The sequence below is a fragment of the Botrytis cinerea genome, chromosome 11, assembly GCF_000143535.2.
Source record: "Botrytis cinerea B05.10 chromosome 11, complete sequence".
Lineage (NCBI taxonomy): Eukaryota > Fungi > Ascomycota > Leotiomycetes > Helotiales > Sclerotiniaceae > Botrytis > Botrytis cinerea.
Window position 1 is genome coordinate 3661 of NC_037320.1, and position 26041 is coordinate 29701.

The 26041-nt window shown below is 37.0% G+C and overlaps 5 protein-coding genes across 5 annotated transcripts; 3 read left to right on the plus strand and 2 right to left on the minus strand.

The window, feature by feature from the left end:
- Window positions 1-5693: 5693 nt before the first annotated feature.
- Window positions 5694-8285, minus strand: BCIN_11g00010 (hypothetical protein). The gene has a single exon (XM_001552415.2). The coding sequence runs from the start codon at window positions 7896-7898 to the stop codon at window positions 5871-5873; it is 2028 nt and encodes a 675-aa protein (XP_001552465.2). The 5' UTR covers window positions 7899-8285; the 3' UTR covers window positions 5694-5870.
- Window positions 8286-9050: 765 nt separating this feature from the next.
- On the plus strand, window positions 9051-11445 carry BCIN_11g00020 (hypothetical protein). The gene is made up of 4 exons (XM_024695751.1): window positions 9051-9496; window positions 9583-9821; window positions 9889-10233; window positions 10283-11445. The coding sequence occupies exons 2-4, from the start codon at window positions 9732-9734 to the stop codon at window positions 11330-11332; spliced, it is 1485 nt and encodes a 494-aa protein (XP_024551545.1). The 5' UTR covers window positions 9051-9496; window positions 9583-9731; the 3' UTR covers window positions 11333-11445.
- A 3770-nt stretch (window positions 11446-15215) lies between these two features.
- BCIN_11g00030 (hypothetical protein) lies at window positions 15216-17388 on the plus strand. The gene is made up of 4 exons (XM_001552413.2): window positions 15216-16197; window positions 16250-16377; window positions 16497-16815; window positions 16933-17388. Exons 1-4 carry the CDS (start codon window positions 16165-16167, stop codon window positions 17353-17355), a joined length of 903 nt encoding a protein of 300 aa, XP_001552463.1. The 5' UTR covers window positions 15216-16164; the 3' UTR covers window positions 17356-17388.
- Window positions 17389-19923: 2535 nt separating this feature from the next.
- BCIN_11g00040 (hypothetical protein) lies at window positions 19924-22360 on the plus strand. Its single transcript, XM_024695752.1, has 6 exons — window positions 19924-20204; window positions 20282-20703; window positions 20762-20792; window positions 20865-21020; window positions 21135-22123; window positions 22181-22360. The coding sequence occupies exons 1-5, from the start codon at window positions 20127-20129 to the stop codon at window positions 21687-21689; spliced, it is 1242 nt and encodes a 413-aa protein (XP_024551546.1). The 5' UTR covers window positions 19924-20126; the 3' UTR covers window positions 21690-22123; window positions 22181-22360.
- Window positions 22361-23120: 760 nt separating this feature from the next.
- On the minus strand, window positions 23121-25077 carry BCIN_11g00050 (hypothetical protein). Its single transcript, XM_024695753.1, has 7 exons — window positions 24656-25077; window positions 24545-24564; window positions 24460-24496; window positions 24329-24408; window positions 23900-24282; window positions 23742-23837; window positions 23121-23692 (listed from the first exon to the last, which is right to left on the minus strand). Exons 1-7 carry the CDS (start codon window positions 24924-24926, stop codon window positions 23539-23541), a joined length of 1041 nt encoding a protein of 346 aa, XP_024551547.1. The 5' UTR covers window positions 24927-25077; the 3' UTR covers window positions 23121-23538.
- Between the last annotated feature and the right edge of the window lie 964 nt (window positions 25078-26041).

The following is a 26041-nucleotide window of genomic DNA, read 5'->3' on the forward strand; positions in this document are numbered from 1 at the left end:
GATCATTTAAAGAATTTAAAAAACAATTATCTGCTCCTTCCTTTGAAATTGCAATTGATGTTGAGTTTGGAATTGAATGTCTCTTTCGCGATTGTTGAGTTGCGCTTGGGGTCAAGGGTCGTTTTTCAGAGCTTTTTTCCATTGGATATGGAAGCTCGTCATTTGGAGCTAGAGCGCTCAAAGGCATTTTCCAATTGATAAAGATTAAAGTGCAATCTCTAAAGCGTTTCGAATTGCGTTAATTCAAGAACGATTCTGCATGCAATTGCTTTTGTTCCTCGCGCCAAATGCTTGCTACCCACTTGCTCTCCCTCTCCTCTTTTTCAAGCTCGAGCTTTCTTAACCGAAATGCTGCTTTGCTTTCAAGAACTCTTTTTTTTTTATCAATTAAACAATCGCGAGTTCGAGTGAGAGCTTTTGATGGAATATTTCGATTAACAATTTCCCGTATTTGTTTCTCGCCGCCTTTTGCAATTGGCCCTTTTTTTCTTGAGGAGATAAATTTTCGAGATTGAATTTGTTGCTTTTTTCTTTTTTGATCGATTTTGCAATGTTTTTGGATTTTGAATGTAGTTTTTTGCTCGCTTTTTATTTTATCAATTTGCGTCTTTTCCTTATCTTTTAAAATTTCCTTTTTTGATTTATGAACTTCAAATACAGTTGAGGAGTTGTTTTTTGCTTGTGAGTTAATAATCAAATCAATGGAGCCAGCTGGCTTTGGATTTATAGAGGGAACTTGCTTCGATAGTGTGCTTGAGGCATCAACCCTAGTGCAACTTTCTTGAAGGGATGAATTTGAGAATTGAGTTGGAGTGTGATAGAGAGATTTATAAGCGGTCGAGGAAATCTGAATTGCATTGGCTAAAGCATCGATTTGGGAAAGTAAGGAATATTGGATTGGCGATTCGTGAGCCTTTGGATCGCTGCTACTGAAAGGGTTTGTATAACGAATGGAGCGCTTGACTTTTGGTTGTCGTTCTGAGATCCAACGTTCAATGTACCAAACCCAGTATTCCGAAGCCAATCCTTTAGTCGGGTAGTGAATGATTTGTTTTGGGTGATTGAAGTGAGGCTGCTTATCTTGAAGATGTTAGTAAAGGCATTGATTCACTAGCAAGTAATAAAAAGACCTCACTTCTTTTCCAAAACTTATAACAAGCTGATAATGTATTCTTTAATAAGTTAGACGGGGGCGATTGCGTTTTAGACTCTTCAGACATGCTTATTTAGTGACAGTTTTGATTCACCTCGAGGGAAAGCGCAAAATCGCAATATAGCTTGGAAGCTTAAAGTAAGATGCTTGAAAATGTATTGATTAAAATAAAATAGAGGGTTCAACCTACATTGTGGAAGGAGAGAGGTTGAGCTTTTGCATTTAGATTGAGAGCTTGATCGAAACTGAAAAAATTGAATCAAGCTTGCACGCTCTTTCAATTGAGTGCACCCACCTTTATAGAATACACGCTCAGCCCACTTTTTTTCTTCTTCCTTGACCTTTTTTGACCTTTTTGATTTATCAAATTTAGAACCCATTGCGACTCCATTAGCTCATTTTACTAATTGAAATAAAATAAATATTATTTTGACGAGCAAATAAATAGTGATTAAAATCATATAATCAATCAAACTGAATAAAAATATTGATAGTAAGGAATTTATATTGCTTGCTAAGTAGAGAGCGAGCGTAAGTGCTATCGGTGATGCAATCGCATACATTACCTATTATCGAACCGAGCTCAATAGATCAAAGCCGAATCAAACTTCAACCGAAATTTAATCATTCAATAATTGAATTAACACTGCAAGATAGAATATCAAAAACTTTTTATTTGACACACCCTCATGTTGGATGAGCTGAAGGAAACCGAAGCAATTAACTCCCTTTGCACAAAGCAATTTGAATGCCATTCAAACGATTAAGTTAATCTCACAACCAAAATTAAATTTCAAGCCGGGCTTAACATTTCCAAAAAGCCCCATCGCATTAAGAATATCGCCCTTCCAATAGTCGAATAATTCACACCTACACTACCCACTCAAACCAATTTATTAAAAATCAAAAAGCTCATTCTCCTCAAAAGGCTCATCCTCCTCAAAAAGCTCATCCTCCTCAAAAAGCTCATCCTCCTCAAAAAGCTCATCCTCCCCTAGGCAGCTCAATATTAGCAAATGTGCACTTGAAAGAGGGCGCAATTTGAAGATCAAATGTAAACTTGAAGCATCTAAGATTCCTTACCAAATAAATGAGCAATTCCAATATAAAAATCCTCGGGTGGCAGCTCAACCCATTTACTTTCTATTGAATGCTTCATTAGTAAATAAAGAGCTACAATACCAATTTGTACATACCTGGCTTCACAGCTTTCAAATACATCTCGATCGAAAAAATATCATAAAACAGATTTTCACTATTCGGTTCTTCAGGCGACCAGAGCTTAATTCCATTTATATGATCCCTTTCCTATATTAGCTTTTTCGACCCGCGTTTTAAATAAAAGTAAAAATAATTGAATCGTGATATAACTAACCAGAACTCTTGTTTAGTGCATGGCGATATTGCAAGCCAGTAAAGTCGACGTGCTCCTGTTGGACTTAAAGCTTTTGTAAGGAAATTTTCCATTCTCAAAAGCAGGAACTATCAATAAAATAGTATAAAGAAAAGGTGAAAGTAGTAGTAAATTTTGAAGCGTTGAAGGCAATCTTGAATCTAGAGGATGTGCTGAATTGAACTTTGAGGTTTTGAAATAAATTCGAAAGAAAATTAAAGATCTTTATATTCTGGTGTTTTAAAATATTGTTCCTAAACGAAGCTCAATAATTCTCATTCTCTTGCAATATCTATCACGCACACTCCTCCCCTTTTCCTCTGTGACAAATCAAGCGATGCTCTCCTGATCGCACCAGAAAAAAATCAAAAAGAAAATAAATAACTGCAGCCTGGACATCCATTATATTGTGCCAACCGCTCCATGACATTCGTCCCATCAAAATAATCTATGATATCAGATACAAGACTCCCTCTAATTAAATTAATAACACCTTCCACCTCATGATCATTATTATCAAACGCAGAGCAATGCAAATCCCCATTCATAAAAGCGCATCGAATCTCCTGAACGATCCTATCGCTAAAGTTCAAAGCGAACCGGCTGCTATCGATGCCACGCCCTTCTTTATTATCAACATATGGGAAATATTGATAAACGCTCTGATTGTGAATGGTAATCGTGGTTGCAAATTGAAATGCGTTTTTCAAAGCGTGCAAAGCTCTCTCTGCATTATTTACTCGATTGCGATCTGCTGCCTCATCGGATTGAAATGCAGTGATTCGAAAGTGGTAAATGCGATTTGACGAGATCCCAACAATCAATGAGCCAGCAGAGCTAACAAATGCAGCGAGCTCTTCAAAGTTGATTCGCTCCGACAATACAAGTAGACCAGGCGCTTTTTGATTAATTGACCAGCACATTGCATTGAACATGTCTGCCAAATCTTGATTTGTAGCAACATCTCGCTGACCATTTCGATCAATATTGATGCGTCGCATTGTGATTGTAATAAGTTCAATGAGTTTTCTTTTCAGATTGGAAATTGGAAACTAAACTAAATAAAAGAAAAGCGAAAGGCAAAAGGAAATAAATAATTATATTGTGATAACTTTAATCAATTTCGAAAGCGTGCAATTTATTTTTCGAGCCCGGATCGTGAAATAAGATCATTCAAGTTTTCGAAATTTGAAAGGCAGGAGGCATTTCGCAGGCCGGAGACGTGAAGTACATAATTTTTAGAATTTTCAAAATGTGACAATTATTAATATGGTAGAGGCATTTCACAGGCCGGAGACGAGAAATACATAATTTTGAGAATTTTGAGAATTTTCAAAATGTGACAATTATTAATATGGTAGAGGCATTTCACAGGCCGGAGACGTGAAATACATAACTTTCATAATTTTGAGAATTTTGAGATTTTCGATTTTTCCAATAGTAGACGCATTTCACAGGCCGGAGACGTGAAATACATAATTTTGAGATTTTCGATTTTTCCAATAGTAGACGTATTTCACAGGCCGGGGATGTGAAATGTAGAATTTTGAGATTTTCGATTTTTTCAATAGTAGATGCATTTCACAGGCCGGAGACGTGAAATACATAATTTTGAGAATTTTCAAAATGTGACGATTATTAATATGGTAGAGGCATTTCACAGGCCGGAGACGAGAAATACATAACTTTCATAATTTTGAGAATTTTGAGATTTTCGATTTTTCCAATAGTAGACGCATTTCACAGGCCGGAGACGTGAAATACATAATTTTGAGATTTTCGATTTTTTCAATAGTAGACGCATTTCACAGGCCGGAGACGTGAAATACATAATTTTGAGATTTTCGAGAATTTTGAGATTTTCGATTTTTCCAATAGTAGATGCATTTCACAGGCCGGAGACGTGAAATACATAATTTTGAGATTTTCGATTTTTCCAATAGTAGATGCATTTCACAGGCCAAAGACGAGAAATATAGAATTTTGAGAGTTTGAAGATTTTGAAGGGTGCAATTATTTCGCAAGCCCGAGCTGTGAAATATTTTTTTTTGATGGGGTCAATAAATGTCAATGCGCTCGATCCATTCCATATTCGGTAATTTAAGCGAGAAAAGGGTGTTAAGGCTTTTTAATCCTAACCCTGATTCCGCTATAATAGTCATTCAATTCGATTTATTTTGAAAAGTTCAAAAAAGTTATTTTTCATAAGTTAATTCTAAAAGTAAGCGAGATATTAGTTAATATCAGATAAAATTCTAAAAATAAAACTTAATAAGGAAGAATGCTAATAAAATAAAAAAATCATTATTAAATTAGAATTTTTCTCAAAAATATAAAAATATAATTATATTTAATTTATTGAATATTAATATAAATTTTCAATATTGAAATAATATTAGATTTTAATTTATTTTGAATTTGTTTTTAATTCTGATTTTAATTCAATTATAAAACTCTTTTCAATTTCAGATTTTCGAATATTTAAATTTAATTCTAATTTTAATTCTATATTATGAGAATTTTATGTGATTAAAATTAAAAGTTAGTTTTTGAAAAATTTGAAAATGCTATATAGTTTTAAATTCTTCAAATATTTCAAAAATATTATTATTTTATTGTTAGTTTTAATATTATGTAAGAAATGAATTAATATTAGATGATTTTTGTTAATATTAGATAAATCTTAAAAATAAAAATAAAATTTTATATATATATAATAAAAACTATATCAAAATATTTAGCTTTCAAATCGATTTATAATAATATATTACAATTTTTTCGAAAATATTAGCTTTGAAGTTTTTAAACCCTAAATAAGTTTTATAAAAAATAAAGAAATTCTAATTTTTCTAAGTCAAAAACAAGCTAAGTTTGATTTGGATAAAATATATATCATTCAATTCGATTTATTTTGAAAATTTCAAAAAAGTTATTTTTAATAAGCTAGTTCTAAAACTAAACGAGATATTAGTTAATACCAGATAAAATTCTAAAAATAGAATTTAATAAGGAAGAACGCTAGCAAAATAAAAAAAGCATTATTAAATCATAAATTTTCTCAGAATTATAAAAATATAATTATATATATATAAAAAGCCCCAAAACCCTTAAATTTGAATTAATACCAAATAAAACGTTAATACCAGGTGTATAGGAGTTAGGTGTATAGGAGTTAGTATTAGCGTATCAAATGATATCAAAAAAATCAAATCTTTTTTCACACCCTAGGCTATCCTTTACCCTACATTCAGTCTTCATGTCCCTAGCCTCCTAAAGGGATACCAAATTAAACTCCCTTTCAAACTTAGCCATCGGGTGATTAATTTAAAACTTCACCGTCCCAGTGGTATTCTCCGACGATGATGTAGCTCTCTTCTCCATGAAATCTATAATATCAAAAAGACTACGCTTGTAAAATCTTTCTTGAGAAGTCAAATTATTCCCCATAACACCAAAATGATGGTAATAGGTTCCCCATTCCCAGTTGTCAACCCAACTCCACATGAAAGCACCCATCACATGTACATTATCTTCCCAAATAGCCTTAAGCACTTCACTCATATACTTGATATAGTATTCCGAACGATCGACATCAAAAGCCATGTCATTATACGTTTCACCAGTACGTGGTGGACTCGGGAGACCAAATTCGGTGATTGCGACTGGGAGACCGTAGGTATTCCAGAAATAACCGAGCTGGGTTCGTAGATATACACCGGTATTCCACATCAAATAGTCAGGGTGATAACCAAAACTCCAGCCGTTGGCGGTGATTTCGGATAGTTCTACACAGTTGGGATACAATGTATTATCAGTTGAATTGTCTAGACCGCATGTCTTTGTGCCGGCCTCGTCGAGCAATGGAGCGACGATCTGAACGCTATATAGATCTGCCGAGACGAAATCTATAAAGTTGGTTAGAATGTGGATGGGAGAATGAACGGGATAGAGGGGAGGGATACCAAGTGTGCCGTTGAGATATTGAAGATCCGAATCGCTTAATGGGACATAGTCCTGCCAAGTCTCCTTTACTGCATCCGGATAATCCTGACCCGTAAGGGGATTTAAAAACACGCCACAACCGAGATCATTATATCGCTCGGCAGCAGCAACATGTGTAACATTTGTAGGATCAAGAGGAACGCCAGGCGTACCACCTATCTTCAAACTCATTTTCCCGGTCCCATTCAACACATCGTGATAGAAATGATGGAGTCTCGCATGCGATTTTATGACTGCGTCAAACGATTTCCCATTGATACACGATTGTAGAGGTTCGTTGAACGAAATCCAAATCGGCACGCGATCCGCGAAATGCGACATGACAATCTTTCCATAATTTACATATGCATCTTGAAAAGTGACATTCTTGTATGTGCTCTGAAAACCTTGGTTGGAACCAAGGGTATAAGATCTCTCCAAAAGCTCCGTAACTGGATCGTCTCCAAACCACTGCAAAGGAGAATCGTTATGAAGCAGCGTCACCGCCGGCTGCATACCCGCTTCGATGATAAAATTGATAAGATCGTCATAATGCTGGAGTCCCTGAGAGTTGACTGGTGTGCCAGGTAGCACGAATGGCATGATACGGGCCCAAGATATACTGAACGCGTAATACTTCACTCCAGCGCTCGCTAATCGTGTAATATCTTGTTTGTACAGGTAGTAATTCTCTACGGCGCTGAAATCGTTGGTGACTTGTCCGTCGGGATAAACATAGGAGAGATATGCGGCGGGAATGGATTGCGAAATTAAAGTGCGCATTTCTGCGGTTGTAGGAGCTTTTCCTTCATCCGCAATGGCACCTTCGACTTGAGCTGCTGCCCCTGTGACACCGAAGACAAAGTCTTCGGGGAAATAGTAGCAGTCTTGTGGATCATAGTCGAGGGGAGGTGGCAAGATTAGCTCGCTTGTGGGGATGGGGGTGGGGGAAACAGTCGTGGTGTAAATTCCTCTGGTGAAGTTGGCGATGATGCCAGTAGGTAGCGCATCCCAAAGAGATGACCAAGCTGCGTTTCCGTAGGGATTGGCTGTATCAGTCTGTTTGGTACCATTGGGATACCAGTTTCCCCAAGAAGTTGTCGATACGTTTCCGAAAAGGCTGCTCACGGATGCGTATGGCAAGCCATGGGTGGTTTGTGGTCCAGGAGTGACGGAAATGGCTGTTCGAGTAGTTTCCGTCAAGGTGTAGGAAAAGGAGCTGGTCTTGTATGTTGGTGTCCCGGATGGGCTGGTCATGGGAGTAGGTGATGCATTGCAATATGAACGTGTGGTAGGGTTCGCTCCAGGTATATACACCTGCTGGGCTACAGTGAGCGTGCTGAAAAGCAAACTCGCTACGGAGAGCTGCATATTTGAGCTCGAGGGTGAGGAATCAGGGAAACCTAATTTTTAGGAATAGACCAAGGGAATTGGGTGAATTATTGTGAAGCAACATAGGATGGGGTCTTTAAATAGAAAAGAATGGCTTGAAATCATCTATCTTTACTGGACAGTAAATATGCAGGTATTTTCCGCGGTATGATTCCATTCCCAGACCAGCTGTACCGTCAATACTCCAAAGATTCTGGTACGCCCATGCTTATTCCGGTAAACAGGGTTTGCGGACGTGAAGGAGAAGTAGATAGTAGATCAGATTATCCTACCCACAACAAGAAAGGGTAAGTATGTGCGCACCTAGGTTTGTGGAGATTGGACAATACTAAGATCTATTTTGCAAAAAATCACAGCAAAGATACCAGAGAGAAAGTGCCGAGCAAGCGCGTTGTAAATGTGGCAGCTGTGTGCGCAATGTGCATTGGTGGAGAAGAAGTGCTTTTACCCACTTACGAGCCAGGTCCTTCGTATTCAATCTTTGATATACGAGAGGTCGAGGTTGGTACCCCATAATGAAGAATTAAAATCGTGGAGGTCATCGAAGTCTGTGCTGAAAGAAGTATATGCCCCGGCTATCCAGGGCAATGCATATCGGAGCGCAAACTCCCGCAAATGGAGTTTGTAGTAGATTTACCTAGTGTGCTTATAAACCTGAGTGGGCCCGGAGTTGGATCCCCTCGAGCCTCTCATGAACTACTTCGTAGTAAAATTAGCGGCTTTAGTAGTAAAGCACCACAGCATCAGCGAAAGGAGTCGAACTTCTACGTCTCGAAACGATCTCGTTTAATCCCGATCAAATTTCAGACTTTCGGGTGACACGAATAAGGACATAAACCAAATAGCTTGATGAGAAGCTTTTTTTCTGCCAATCAGAATCATCGATGGCTAGCTCTAATGTGGCGTAAACTTACCTTAGCTTTCTGGAATTCTCAATTAGTATCTTCGTATATACGAGCTTTGAGCTCAATTGTGGGGCAATGTGTAACCAAATCTAGACCACATATCTTTTGGCGAAGGCAAAAGATCGACACTTCGTCAGCCTTATCTCGATTTACCCGGCACTAACTAAATTTTCTATTTTTCTTTCTCAAAAATGCCCTTCCTGTCCGATATCCATCTTTTTTCTTCGTATCATACGAGCAGCTTCGCATCCACATCAAGTTGGTAGAATTATAAGTGATCTGATGACATCATCTCTTGTCTTAGCTTTAATCCACGGATAATGCAGTCAGAAATACACACCGAGACACTCAAAGCACAATCTGTGACTAAACATCAGGACTTACATGTCTGCTTAGACAAAGGCACGGAGGATAAACAAGTTTCTCGTATCGTTCGGACGAATTCTAGCATCTATTGTTTATTAAAATTTATTACTCTCGTTGATATCATATTTGTCTACGGAGTGGACGGTATGTAATTGGCATAACTTGAGAAACTAACTAGACATTAATATAGCAAATTGAAAGGAGTTGGGTTCATTAAAATTCGACTGGAGATTGACAATGCTTATGCCGTTAGTAAAACTCGAATTCCAGGAGTCTAGTTCGCATTATATAAAGACCACTAGAGATGTATGTAATGTCCCCCCATATATCCATCCATTAATATTCTCTTCACCACACATCCGAGCCTTCATTAATCTTTACGATGAGAGTAGTTTTTATTCTCTGCATTCTCAGAGCTGCGTGTTTCTCGCAAGCCACCGCTTCAGGACAAAATGATACTACAATATCAACGATAGTCGACCTCGATTATGCTACGTACCAAGGTGAACAACTTACCAATGGTATCAATCAATATCTGGGTATGCGATATGCAGCACCACCCTTAGGAAATTACAGATGGAGAGCACCTGCCGATCCTTCAACTGAAACAGCCATTCAGCCCGCTACTACAGTTGGTTTGCCCGATCTCAAACCATGATTTATTTGCACGCCCAGCACTAATTCGAGTATTGTAATAGGCACCACCAGCATGTGTCGGATCAAACCAAAACATTTCTAGTACTCTTTCCGAAGATTGCCTTTACGTCAATGTTTTTACTCCGTCAAATGCCACTACCGACTCAAAGCTTCCGGTTTGGTTCTACATTCAAGGAGGAGGATTCTCCCAGAATGGTCTCCCCAATATCAATGGTACGGATGTACTATTGAAATCGGAGCTTAGCATTATCCTTGTGCAAATCAATTATCGAGTAGGTTTGTGGGGATTCTTGGCAAGTGAGAAAATCAAGTTGAATGGGAACTTGAATGCCGGTTTGCTAGACCAGCGAAAAGCCTTGCTCTGGGTACAAAAGTATATTATTCAGGTACGGCACTATTTTGACATCCATTCAACATAATATCTGACATTGACAGTTTGGTGGTGATCCCGACCACGTTGTTATTCATGGAGACTCTGCCGGATCTGCCTCAGTTGCATTGCAGCTTGCAGCGCATGGAGGTCGTGACGATGGCTTATTCATCGGAGCAATTTCACAATCCCCATATTTTATTGGCATGAAAGCTATCAATGATACAGAATCCCAATTTACCAATGTCTCAACGGCGCTCAATTGCTCTTCTTCTGCAGACCAACTTTCGTGCATTAGAAGCAAAGATACAGCAGCCATTCAAGCCCTCAATTTATCTCCTACGGTCATCATTTCTTCTGGTGCCGCATTAGTACCAAACTGGGCACCATGTATAGATGGGGAATTTATCAGAAATTACCCAAATATCCTTTATCAAGAAGGAAGTTTTGTTAAAGTTCCGATAATCACAAGCGATGACACGAATGAGGGAACTGGATTCGTTACCAATGCCTCAACAAAAGCTCAAGTCTCAGAATTCATGTCCCTGCAATTTTCCTACTTGTCTGACACTCAGTTACAAGCAATAGAATCCCTCTATCCATTGATGGCCCCTCTTCCACTGCATGCGGCATACTTCCCCTCGCTCGCTCAAGCCTATGGAGAGGCCGTCTTCATCTGTCCCGGCCTGGAAATAGCAAGCTCCCAATCCTCGTTCAATGACTACTCCCAGGTATGGAACTATCGATACAACGTCGAAGATCAGATATACGTTGCTGGAGGCTATGGCGTTCCTCACGTTTCTGAGAACACGGCCGTATTCGGAGTTGGACCTACTGGCTCAGGTATTGGAGTCAATGGTTCTTATTCTACATATAATGCACCCATTGTTCCAATAATTCAAACATATTTTATTAACTTCATCAAATATTTGGATCCAAATGGAGTGGAACAGAACTCGACGCTTACCAACTGGGATAATTTTGAAAGTGGACATGAACAAGGACAGAAGAGGTTACTCTTTAAATTGAACAATATCACCATGGAAAGTATACCGGAAGAGCAACTTGAAAGATGCTCCTTTTGGGCTGGAGCAACCTTGCAGACTCAGATTTAATATCTCTTGTATATATTTCAGGCCCAGATATTATTGTAATGACTTTATAATTATTATTGGTGATGACCGATTTAAATTTGGTTGGGGGGAGGGGGAGGAAGGGGACTTGAGCAAAACAAGTAGTATAATTATCATCTCGAATCTAATTTATAATTGATATTTATTAGAAGATATCGCAGGTCGTAGGCATATGCAAGGGTAGGTGATTAAAATAATATTTAGTCTAATATTGGAAGCAGGCTCGTGGTAACGACTAAAATGGTTATATAAGTAATACTATACGTGATATTTAATGAATAATATATAACGTAGTTTATTAGCATGTGGCCCATATCAGCATGTGACCCACTTCGAAAATCACCTAAATTAAGCTTTCTAAAATATTCAAATTTTAATAACTAATCAATATTTCTTGAAAATAAGAGCGTAATTAATACTATTAAAAGTTCAAATATTCAAAAATCTAATTTTTACTTTTATATTCTTATTATATCAGAAAGTAAAGTGAAATTGTCACTATTTTCGTTATAAAAAAATCATTTTTATAATAACTATTATATAAAATTAGATTTCCAAGAATTAATTAAAAAATCTTATTATCTATATAAATAACGGCAAATTACTTTCATGCCCCTCAAATATCATTTATTTACTCTCATGCCCTAAAATTCAGAAATAATTTACTCTCATGCCTCTTAGATTCTATTATAGAATATAGCCATTTTAGGCTAGATTCTATTCTTATCAAAATCGTACTATAAAATCTACCCTACTTTCGCCTATCATAGAATCTATACTTTTAGCTATAAAATCTACCCTTCTATCGCTTACTATAAAATCTATTCTTCTATAATTTTAACCCTAAAATAGATTCTATAATAAATTAATTTGTAATTTTTATATCTTTTTCAAATATAGAATCTAACCTCAAAAGACTAGAATCTATCCATTTGATTATAGAATCTAAAGGATATAAGAGTAATTTTTTTTCCAATTTTAGAGTATGAGAGTAATTTTCCGTATAAATAAATTACTAGCCGTCGGGTAAAAAGAATCTTTCAGACTTTGGATTCATAGTAGCGTTTTTTTTTTTTTTTAAGATATATAAATTTTTTAATTTATTTCTTTAATCTTTATAGGGGCCAGCCCTCAGACCCCTGATCCTCGCTATGCTCGAGATTTAATTATAAATAATAATAATAATAATAATAGTTTATAAACTTTACTAAATCATTACTTCTAGCTTATATAAAGATATTAGAGATGTAATTAAACTTTAAAATGTTAAAATCTTCTAATTCTATTTTTAATTCTCTTTTCTTATTGTAAAAGAATAGGAGGTGGTAATGATCATATAAGAAAGCCTTCGCATATACTATACATAGAGTAAGTGGCTATACGTAGTAAAATGAGGTGAATTGCTATATTATAATAGCAAGGTAAGGAAGACAATAAGAGCTAGGTATTTAATTCTTTAGAAGTCAATTTGGAAAATAGGAAATTTCGATAATATTTTTAGATTTACAAAAGTGAAATTATAAATATTAAATATTAATAATATATAATTTTAAAGTTATATATTTTCATTTTTATATTTCTTTTTATTTTAATTAATTGATTGTTTAATCAATTAAAATTAAGAATTTAAATAACTTTTTAATAATATAGAAAAGGAGAATTAGAAAAGATAAAAAAAGTTATAATATATTAAATACTTTTTTCAAAAAAAATGGGGTTTTCAAATGAATACTTTTTTTATTATAATTATAATTTCGTAAAAAGTTTGTAAAGTTATAAAATACATTTATTGTTTTCCTTTACAATTTTGATTGAGAATTCCAATCAATAAGCTTTCCATTATATTTCTTTTCAAAAGTAATTTTATATATTCTTTTTGAATCTTTTAATTGCTTAGGGAAACTTCAATTATTAAAAAGATTATTTTCTATTATATTTATAACTTTTTTGTTTTTGTTTTCTTTATTATTCAATATTTTATTTTGCTTTATAAATTTATATCTTCTTCATTTTATACATTTAATATTTAAGAAAAAAGGAATATAATTTAGGGATTAAAGCAATTGAAAAAAAATAGTATCTTTATTATTAATATTCATAGAGAATCCCAGTATTCCTTTTTCTTTATTAATTGAAGTATATTTTCGTTTTTGTTCAGTTATTGGTTTTATAAAGACTATATAATAATACGATTTTTTATTATAAACCAATTCTTTAAAAATAATATTATATATATATATATAATCACTCTTTATATACTTTTGACCTACGACAATAGTATGAAATCATTTTATTTTTTCCTTTTTCTATAAATAATCAAAAACTCATTTCAAAACAAAAGCGATTATAAGAATGCATATATTTTCTAAGATATATAATCAATTATATTAATTATATTAATTAATTTTATTTATATAAATTGAAAGCTTCGCTTTCAATTTCATTTTTAGATTTTTATTAATAATTATAATTATTATGTTATTACCTTTCTCCAGTTATCAATTCCTTATAATTTCAATTCAATATAAAAGCTTTAATTTAGAAATATTTCGATTCCGATTTCGAATAAATATAATTCAATTAATTCTCTATTGATTTCTTTTTCCAAATTTTCAAAAAACCTTAAATTGAATCCAGCAAGAATAATAATCGATTAGAGAGATTTTCATTAAATCATTATCCCCCTATTGAAATTGATTGACATTAATAGTAATTACTAAAAAATTCCTAGGAATAATAGTTAGTTATTAAAACAAGAACTTGAAAAAGGCCTAATTTTAATGTATTTTCAAATGACCCACATGATGATATGACTCGCATGCTAATAAACTACGTTAGCGTATTTACTAATCAATTATATAGTATGTTTACTAATTAACTATATAGCGTGTTTATTAATCAACTACATAGTATTATTAATATTATCATTAGAATGATCAAGTCAATATAGTACTATGATTCACACTGTTGTAATATTGCTTAGGGTTCTAAAAGCTAGGACTACGAAACGTATAGCTATAGTGTCGAAAGGCGCTAGCGCAAGCGCTAGCACGGTCACATGATCCCTATCCCGACAAGTATGTTTACTAATCAACTATATATGTGTTTATTAATCAACTTTATAGCGCATTTACTAATCAAATATATAGCGTGTTTATTAATCATTTATATAGTATATTTACTAATCAACTATATAACGTGTTTACTAATTAATTATATAGTATGTTTATTAATCAATTATATAGCGTGTTTAATAAATAGCATTTGATATATATGAAGATACTAGAGATAAGCTATATCATCGCCTTTTTATACTAAGAGCACTTTTGTATAGATAGAATTAAAGTTAATAAGACGGCTTTATAACTTACCCCCAGCACTTCTACTAATATCCCCTATCATATTCTTTTGTAGAATTTGTACAGCGCTAGCAAGGGTGTTGAGTTTTAAGGCCAACTGTCTTGCTTTTAAATGAGGTAAAACGCCTCAAAATAGAAGCATTGATCAGAATTCCAAAGCATCTAATGAATAATCTGGCAAGGAAACAAATCAGGCAACTCCAGCGTATACCGCAACCCTAACCCACGATGAGCTTAAATTATTGTATCCTTGCTAGCGCTGTACAAACTTTCCAGATGAATACACTACTCCTAATAAATGTTAAATATTTAAAGTTTATTAGGGGTAGGGGAGAGTACATCGGCAATTTTGCTCAAGTCTTAGATGACTGATTTGCTTATACTCTAATTCGTTCGCTTTATTCTACAGACTTTAACCTCTCAATAACGACACAACATGTACCGACATACTGCCAGCAAAAGATAGCAGAGGCAAGCTGATGGGATATGTTATCATTGTGGGATACGTTTCAGTATGCCATATCAGTATCATTTTTAAGAGTCACTTAAGTGTAAAGTGCCTGATATTCATACAATTTTGACAAGCAATCCTCCCCCTTTGGTCTACCGGTCCTCTCAAAGTCTTCAGCAACACACAAATCCCTCGCCAACACAACTGCAACAAGCCCAGCCCTACAAATGTAAACTGCCTGATAGCCATGTATCTTTGACGAAAAGTCTCCCCCCTTGCTCCATTCATCTCCTGAGATTCCTTCACCACGACATCAATTCCTTGCGCACTCACGACTGCACCAGCTCCAATCCCAAAAACGTAACAACTGCCGTCCCATAACACAGTGTCCAGAATCCACCGTCCCACTATTCTAGCCCCTGCGTCGCTACTCATGTATCAACCACACGCACGAGAGTCCATGCCAAACTCAAAACTCCCATTTCCTTCTGCTTCTGCTTCCCTCTGAAATAGTACCAATGCAGGGCTCTTGCAGCGACCGGATTACACACGCTGAGGAATGACATTCCTTTGCCGGCTACTCGTGGGGCACGAGACTGGCTGTGAGGTTGACGTCAAGGCTGGGCTGGTGTTGAAATAGGCCCGTGTTTATGGGATCCCGCCAATCGCTTCCCCTGCATCCTGATCTGGCCAACTACAATTAGAGCTGATGGTCCTCCACAGACCCACTGCCACTGCCATGCCGGACATGAGGTTTCAGAGGAAATCTACCTCCATAGAGGATCGATCTTGAGAATCATAGTTGGGCATGCCCCATGCTCGCAGCTAGTGTATACAGTGGCTGCAAATCGTCAGAAAGCATTCCTTCCTTATATAAAGGCAAGTGCGCTTCTCTGTAGACATTCTTTCTCATCATATTATCCGCTCTTCCACTCCATCTTCACCTTTATCTTCATCTCCTATCAACCCACATCAGTACCTACACAACCACCCCAAGACTCAATATGTCCCTCATCAAGAACGTCGCAGTTGTTGGAGTGAGTATCGCCCTAGCTCATTGACCACTTTCCATGTACTGAAATTTGTTAGGCCGGTGGAGCTCTTGGAGTTCCGGTACTCAAAGCCCTGATCGACTCTGGCAAATTCAACGTCACTGTCATCGCTCGTCCAGACTCGAAGTCAACCTTCCCTTCCTCAGCCAACGTCATCAGAGCAGAGTACGTTGATCGAGCGGTGGCCCTTTCCTACTTTTGGAGTGTCTCAGGAGTGATGTACTCCTGAAACTGCTCTTGAGACAAGTGTTTAACGAGCAATTGCTGACTTCCCGATCATCCAGCTACACATCCATGGACTCCCTCATATCCGCCCTCAAAGGCCAAGATGCTCTCGTCTTGACGATTGGTCTGGAAGGATCATCTGGTCAATTACTCCTCATCGATGCTGCAATTGCAGCAGGTGTCAAACGCATCCTGCCTTCCGATTTTGCAGCTGACCTAAGCAAGCCCAAAGCAGCGGCTCTTCCTGTCTTCGCCCCCAAAGTGGCTACACGAAAATATCTAGAGGACAAGGTCGCAGCTGGCGCTGATATAACTTACACATATGTTGTTACCAGCGTATTCCTGGACTGGGCTCTCGAAGTTACCCTCCTTCTAGATGTAAGTGACATTCGGGGTCCAAACCATTCCATCTATTCGTTTGAACCTTGAATTATGCACACACTCCCACATATTGCACCTAGCTTTGAGACATATACTGACTCCTCAATCATCTAGTGGAAGTCGGCCGAACCACCACTGTACAACGGCGGAGAGTTTGAGTTCAGCGCAACGACTCTCGCATCAGTAGCACAAGCTGTTGTCGGAGTCTTGAGTCACCCAGAAGAGACGAAGAACCGACCCGTCTACGTCCAAGATATTGTCATCTCACAGAAAAAACTGCTCGACTTGGCGAGAAAGGTCGCGCCTGAGAGAAAGTGGACCCCAATTACAGTCAGCCTCGATGAACAGAAAAAATGGGCTGATGAGAAATGGGCTGAGGGTAATCCTTCGCCGTCTGTGGTGTATACCTACGTCCGCGTGGCGGCATTCCAAGATGGGCACGGAGGTCGGCTAGAGAAGCTGGACAATGAGCTTCTTGGTGTCGAAGGTAAGACGGACGCTGATGTCGAGGCCATCTGGGAAAAATTGTTGGCATAATATTAGATATCAATCATGGGAGATTTGGGTCTATAGCGACTAGTGACGCGGAATGCTTACACCAATTTGAGCTTTATTCTCTTTTTACAAACTCTTGTGGCCCACCCAAACTCGCGGTGCGCTTGTGAACTTATTTCTAGTCATGCTCATTTGGGAGCGTAAAGCTTGCTTATCAAATTTGGGACCATCCCTTTTTCCATTCATTCTTGTACATTTGGAGATGAGTCAAGTGAGGGGCGCACATGCAGCCTTGCGGTTGAAGTCAGCTTACCGGTTGACTTCCACCTTGCGATTATTTCCTCACATTATAACTTTTCAATCAAAGGATTAACAATGAGATAGAAATATATTAAAAGTCAGAGCATGCCCAAACCAAGTCCCTATAGTAGCAGGTTTCATATTTGACAAAGTGAATGTCTTATTATTATAATAAAATCTTTAATACTTTTATTATAAATTAAATAAATCGTTTTACTAAACTAGTTTAATTAATCTTCCCTAATATATATGATTTAAAACACGATTCATATATGAAAGCTAATTGATTTAGAAAGTACATAATATCTATATAGGAATATCAAATAAAGTATTTAATTTTTTCAATAAAAGGGGGTAAAAGAATTTATAAAAATAAGACACTTTAATATCTTTATTAAATATATATATTGAATATATTATACTTCAAAATATCAAAACTATATTTCTAGTATTTCTAAAGTTATAAAAAGTCGCTCTTAGTACCTTTACATACAAAATTTAGTGTAAAGGTATCTGTCCAAGTTCCTCATATGTTACGTTATAAATTCGAATTATAATTTAAAAATGAAAGATTAAAAGCTATATAGATCGATTAAATAAGATCGTAAAGATCGATAAGATAATAAGTTCAGTGCCCTACTTTTGGGCCACCCCTCTTTTGGGCCATTTTTCACACCAAAAATAACGAAAATCACGATTTTTAATTTCTTTATTTATTGATATTATCAGCTGAAATTGAAATCATAGATTATTTATATAAATGTAAGTTAATTTTGAGATTTTCAGATTTTTAGCAATTTTTTGTAATAAGATATAAATGATTGAAATGTTGATTTTCGAATTTATATGGGAATCATATACAAATTTGAAATTTTACCAAAAACATTAATAACTTTTCAACAAAAATTATTAAAAATAAACTACAAAATTTAATTATATTATTATATATAGTTATATATAGAAATTTAAATTTTAAAATTTTACTAACCTATATTAAGATTTTATTTGAAAATTTAAAATTTACAGGGATTAGAAATCAGTGATTTCTTTATAAATCGATATCCACTCATTTTTTATATTATTTTTTTAAACCTTACTATTAAAAATATTTGAAACCCATTATAAAATTTTATAATATATTTTTAATCATTTTTGTTGAAAAGTTATTATTGTTTTTAACAAAGTTTCAAATTTGTATGTGATTCCCATACAAATTCGAAAATCAATATTTCAATATTTTAAATTTCAATCAAAAGAATTATGGAAAATCTAAAACTTCTAAAACTGATTAATATCTATATAAAGATTATTTATATAAAATTTTATTAAAATATATTCAATTTTGATGAAGATATCAATACATCAAAATGGCTAATTTTGGTGTAAAAGGGTGGCCCAAAAGAGGGGTGGCCCAAAAGTAGGGCACTGAACTTAGCTAATCACCTGATTGTCATTTCGAGAGGATAAAAGAAATAAGAGATTCTTTATTAAAAGAATAACCGGATTAGAAAATGGATTTCGAAGAAAGAAAGTTGATTCTAAGCGAATATATTTGAGAAAAAGCGATATCTTTTTCTTTTTCAATTCAACTCTGTATATCTCAATATTTCAATTTATCCTTGTCATTTTATCATTATTAGAGATTTCATCAAATAAAAATGAAATCGATCCGAACGAGCCCTTATTCATTCATATCCTATTTTTGTTCTTTCAAATTAGCTGGATTTGAAAATTTGAGATGGTACAGAGGGATGGAGGGGCGACGCCAACGAGTGATGTATGCACCAAACAAAATAACCCCGAAATTGCCTGTGTTTCCATGTCTTGACAAAGAAAATCCGGTAACGTTGAACCCACTTGATGATCTACTCTAATTTGATGCTCAGACGGTGAACTAATCTGATATGGGCTCCAAATACGGATATGCCTGATTTAGAAATGTAATACGCTGCCCCGAAAACATTGTCATTTATTAGCTTGATCAATGCGACTAAGAATAAACTCTATGCGGTCTATGATTTTCTTTCTTCAAATAAATAGGCCCAATTTAAGAATCCTTAAAACCAGAGAAAATTCTCTTAGTCAAATTGTTAGGTCTCACTCTGCTATTGAGATAATGCTCTTGAATAATTGCACCCATCTTTTCAGGCGGAACAACCGTATTCAAATAAATCCCATTTCTGCCCCATGACCGAATCCAGGATGTAATACGCACCCTATACGCCCATAGTACACTGCTTCTCCTGGTGCGCCACCTGCTTTGGATTTTGAGTAGAAAGTTGAATTGGTCATATGCATGGACACTGAGATGAAGCTGTGGATCGCATCTCCCCTACTGCCGGCTTACCACACATGCAATACAAATTTATGGAGAATCCCTTGTACCATGTATTGCTTCATGTCAAATTTGGTATAAAAGACTGTAGGATGTCCCTCTCAAAGATCCTGCTCAAGCCATCAATAATCACATCAAATCAAGTCCTACAGTAACACCCCAACATCTCCAATCGGCCATGCGCACTCTATCAATCTTCGGCATTGCCCTAATTTCCTTCGCTAGACAAGGAATTGCTGACATTGGTTGCAAATGTGTGAGTGTGCTTTTGCTTGTTGGATCGAGTTGGATTCTCGAAATGCACACTAAATAATGGCTGATCCTTCCTATTAGCTTCCGTCGGAATCCTGTTGGCCTTCCAAATCTGAGTGGACGGCGCTGAATGAGTCTATCTCTGGACAACTTATTGAGTCGACACCTCCAGCTGCGGCTTGCTATCCTTCCCAACCTAGCTACAACCCAAGCGAATGCGATTCAATTCTTACCGCGTGGACGTCGTCTGCTTTCCATGCCGCCAATCCTGTCAGCATCGACGCGAGTATATGGGCAAACAATAGCTGCAATCCTATTTATCCGAATGGCACAAGTATCAGCGGCAATACCAGAGCAGGAGTTGATGGTTGCTCCATCGGTGCATACCCTGTTTACGTGATAAGCGTGACAGAGGTTAGTCATATCCAAGCAGCTTTCAACTTCTCCAGCAAACATAACCTTCGTCTGAGTATCAAGAATACTGGACACAAAGGTGCCGGAAGGTAAGAGATGGCCTTTGGCCCGCTCAACCATATACATGTTACTGACATGACTATGAAGAAATACCGCTTTCGGAAGTTTATCGTATGTCGTATCTAGTTCGATAATCTCAAAACTTCCCTCTTTCTGACTTCTCTACGGGCTATGGACACACAACATAAAGGGAATTATCATGGATGATTCTTTTGTAATTACTGCAGATAATACGACGGGGATAGTTGCTCAAAAAGCCGTTACAATAGGCGCGGGTGTCCAAGATGGAGAGCTGTTTGATACTTTATTAGCACAGAAAGCATTTGCTGTCGGTGGTGCCAATGTGGTAAGTCAAATTTGGTCGTTGTGGTCTTTTGATTTTTCCATGATCGATATTCCCCCTTCTTCATGCGCTCCCTTTTTCTTTATAACCTTCTGGCGGTGCTAACAAAAGAAAAAGGATGTCGGTGTTGTTGGATGGGCCACTGGAGGAGGACACGGCGTCATGACTGGTGCTCATGGCCAAGGTGCTGATAATATCATCGAAGCAAGTTTAGTTACTCCCGCAGGCGAGATACTCACTGCAAACGAAAAGCAGAACACAGATATATTCTGGGCAATTCGTGGCGGAGGCGGTGGCACTTTCGGTGTTATTTTCAACATGACCTTAAAGGCATATCCCGAGCCTAGCCTCACGACCTTGGCTCTGAATATTTCCGGAAAAAACGCAACCTCTACCGAGGTTTGGTGGAATGTCATTGCCGGACACCTTGGCGTAGTACCACAAGCTCAAGACAAAGGAGTACATGGATATTTCACACTAGGTATGAATCCAAAGAGTTTGAGTGGCTCATTGTTTGCTTGGAATGCGGACAATGCCACAGTTGAAGCCGCTATCTTGCCACTGAAGCAATTTTTGAGTAAAACTGCTTCAAACGGTACCATCGACTATACGCTTGCGCCCATACCCATCTCCACCGTCTCCGATCTTCTGAAGCTGCTCCCAAGCATTTAAAACGTTGGCCGTCAATCAACCATCACTGCGTCCAGACTCATCTCTCGCGAGGCTTCTCTGAAACGAGATTTATTTGCCAAGACTCTTCAAGAGGTAGGGCCTACAGGGTCGAAAAAAACTGGTATATCACTAATACACTCTTATTATTATTGTCATTCTCACGCATTCCTTTCAAAACTATACCTTACTGTTACGTGTAGAACGGAAGCGTACCCGATCGGACAATGTCCGGCACCATGACCATAAGCAATGAGCCCATCGACAATGCGTTGAATCAAATATGGCGTAACACTACTCTCCATCTCAATGACGTACAACCATGGGACGACTCAATCCCGCAAACGGATATAAAGAGCCTTATCGATGATATGACTTACAATAGCCTTGATACACTCCGTGGTTTTGACCCAGCTTCTGGAGCCTATTTAAATGAGGTATGTTAAGAAGACTCTGTGGAGGTAAAGTATACAGGAGTGGCTAATAAATTCTAGGCGAACGCATACGAGCCTGGTTGGCAGCTGTCCTTCTTTGGACGTAGTTATGACCGTCTGCGCGAAATAAAAAACAAATACGACCCGAGAGGTCTATTGTATTGTCGCCAGTGCGTGGGAAGTAAAGATTGGATTGAAACGTCAAGCGGCGGCTTGTGCAAAGCATTCATGCCACTTTAGGTCGCGAGAGCAACAAGAAGAAATTGGGGTTTTATAAATCGAGAAGTCAACTGCTTGTACGTCGAATTGCAAAAGTAGGGATCTCGTTTTAGAAATTTACCAGAATTGCAAGCCAAGTCGAACAGAAAACTCGAATTTGGGAGCTTTCGAGCGGGTTCGCTTGGATTACGGTTGGGCGAATTACATATTTTTAGATATAATTATATAAGCCTTTTAGGATAAATCGAATTTAGAGTGCGGGTCATCTGCGGGTGCAGATAATTTTTGTATAATCAAGCTACTTCAATAAAAAATCAATAGAATTCTTTGAAAAAATGCTTACTTCGTAGATCCTTAGTACGATTCAGCAGAGACTTTTGAGTTGTTTTATATGCAAGCTATAAATAATCAAATATTGTGAAACCCTTGAACGTGTAGCCTAGCTGAACCCCGAATTTCTTTCCCCCAACATGAAAATTTTCCTAAACTACTCCAAGAAGACTGTATGATGGTTCGCAATCGATATTCCTTGAAACTTTCTCCAATTCAATAACAAACTTATGTTCTGATCGAGAAAATCAAGGGGATGAAAGCTGAATGATGTGTATCATGATCGTGCTCGTGATATATACAAAAAGGGCTAGAAGATATGGATTATCGTGCATATTCTATATTATCAATATCAAGACCTATAAATATCCATTTCCTGATACTGAATCTTAAGATTTCAAAGAAAACACACTCGTGTACTCGAATGTAGTTTATTCCATCTCATTGCCAGTGAACTTTTTTCATAATAAATTTGATTTATACATACAGATACAATTTTAAAAGAAAGAATTTCACGAACAAAGCTGAATTTGCGCCATGAGTCTTGCTTTCGAAATGAAACATTACATTGGATTGCTCTGGTTGCTGACCAAAGAATTAAAAATGGGAGTCCCCCCGAGTCTTCCCAAATATACAACTGTTAGACCTCTTTTGGAATTTTAATTCTCATAGAATTAATGATTTCCAACTCCATTTGTATTCCCAAGCTCAATATTTTCATCAGATTTAAAATCTTCCTCGACTATAGTTGCATTGAAATTCGTAACGTCGAGATTAGGATAAAGTTTAGGTTGCTTCTTACATCTTTCTTTGTTGACCAATTCCACGTTTGTTTCAGAACCCTCACTGCCCTTACCGGATTTCTCTGATTATTTTCTTTGCTTAAACTTTCTCGCGCATCTGAAACATACAATATATGCTATGCTCGAGCCCACCTTTCCAAACTGCCGATCGTATGTACGGAAGAATTTCGACATGTGCCAAGTACAAGCAATGATCATACCGATAAACAACTCCGCGAGGCTGTAAAATAAAGTTAGCATATATGATGTTTAACTTCTATGATTCTTACGTCAAGATAAATACGGGTACTAAAGCCCATGTGTTATCCAATACCTCATTGAGTCGAACGCGGTAAATAATACTCAAGATTGAAGCAACAATGGCTCTGTTTTCTTATGTTAGTATTTCTATCCACAAATATTTTCTTTTTGTGAAAATGAAACTTACAATGCTCCAGTGGCAAATATCAATGCTACTCCCAATTTCTTTTTTGTTGCCATATGTAATTTGCTTACTGCGAGTAATGGTATAGCAAATAGGAAAACGTCAATTGCCAAGCCAACAGCAGCTATAGGAATAGTCAATTTTTGAGTGGTAAATATTCCATCCGAAATTAAACTGTATACGAAGTTCTTGCCACGCGGCGGGGTTGTCCAGACAAGTGTAGCAATGACTACTGGAAAATACCAAATCGAAGTTATGGCGGCACCAACATAACAACAAACTCTAACCCAACGCATTGAAGTAAATATTTCGATATAAGTGAGCCAAATTGTAAGTTTCACGAGCCCAAAAGCCAAAGGGGTATTCCAAGTAGGTACAATGAATCCCTATGTTATGTTAGGAATGAACTAAAACCTTTCCAAGAATACGTACAACTCCGTTGTAATTGGTAAATAATCTAGCGAGTGAATAATCCCATGTATGCAACCCTACGGTTCCTAGACCAGTGACAGCTACGTCTATCGTTAGTTAAGTACACATGGAGTAGTGATGAAGTAGCATACATATCATGGTGATTACATAACAGGTTATTGAGGTGAGCTACAGACAAGTCAGAAGCTTGGCTTTCATGACAGAATCAGTACATACCAAGGCAAGAAGCCAGGTTACTAAAAAAAGCTTGATCAGTATTCCAACTTTTTTAATAATTCATAGTCACAACAATCTGGCTGGTGGTGAAGGGTGAAATGTCTTGCTTACAATCGTTCCAGCGCAGTTTCACAGGTCGCATAATCATGAATTTTGTCCATGTACGAATCCCACAACATATAAGCATAAGAGCAAACAAAATGCTACAAACTGCGATAATAACCGGTTGCAGGGTCTCTGGGTTTTCAGAAAGGGATTTGACCCCTGGAGGTGGTGTTCCAGCCGGAATAGTTATAAGGACTGAATGCGGTAACTTCACTATTTCTGCAAGCTTTTCTTGAAGAGGAGATTTGCGTCTAAATAGTTGAATTATTGGACTCATGATTACTTCAATACAATGGATGAAGATGATTTCAAGTAAGTAGTGATGAAACGTATTTAGAAGATTATGAATGATGAAATGACTCGACATTACACAGTGTAGATTAATTGAAGAAGAGTTCCCATCACCAGCATGCAACTAGCATGTGGACAAAGGATAAAAAATTCTCGTGATTGACTAGTTCGAGACCAAATTCAAACCTCAAAAGATGGATAGAATAGTTCAAAGAGGCGCCTCCACCAACGATGGAATTTGCGGGAAATCCCTTCGATCTAACAAGGTGTCAGATCATGACTACCGCAGATCACAAGAGCAAAAATTCCATTCTTTATTCGAATTTGCCTTGAGAACAATCCAAGAGTCTGAACATTTGATGACGCACGGTGACATTCTGAGAAAATGAATTAATTCGATTAGTAATGTTGCGAAGAACAATGAAACCATTACAATAGAAAACAGGAAGCCGAGAGTGATATGGGGCATTTTGTCAGCTACTTGGTTGAGATTGGATAGAAACAAACAAAGAATTACGGCAATTTAAGGCTCAGGCAGTGCGGTTTCCAAGTGTAACGTCTATCGTGCATCGTTTACCCCCGACTGGCATTTATGGTTGGAATCTCGTGGCGGCGAAGTTTAATATGAAAGTGAGGTGTCGAAAGTTTATTGTGTCCAATGTATCATGGAGCGTGAACACGTCAACGACATGTGTCTATCTGAGCTGATAGCCTTTGAAGTTAACGAGGTTGTAATCAATATCGCGTGGGAGAAATTAGCAAAAATGGCTTAATCCTGTATGGATTGAGTATCTGAAGCGTGGGCTCTAGATAAGGGGCAACACATGTGTGGTAGCAACCAATGTCATATCAAAAAGAAAATCGACGCCAATACTACACACGATAGTCAGGGAACAAACATCCAACTTTGGCAAAGTTTTCGTGAGCGTGCGCAAGAAAAGTGCGGCTATGGAAAAAAAAACTCGTGCTACAAGACTTTTTATCCGTCGCCAAATTGACCTGGAAATGATAAGTTCACCCAAGGATACGAAAGCTCCATCATGATTGCTCCATACATCTGTACATCACTAAATCTCCATTCACCGAATCTATCATCTCCAG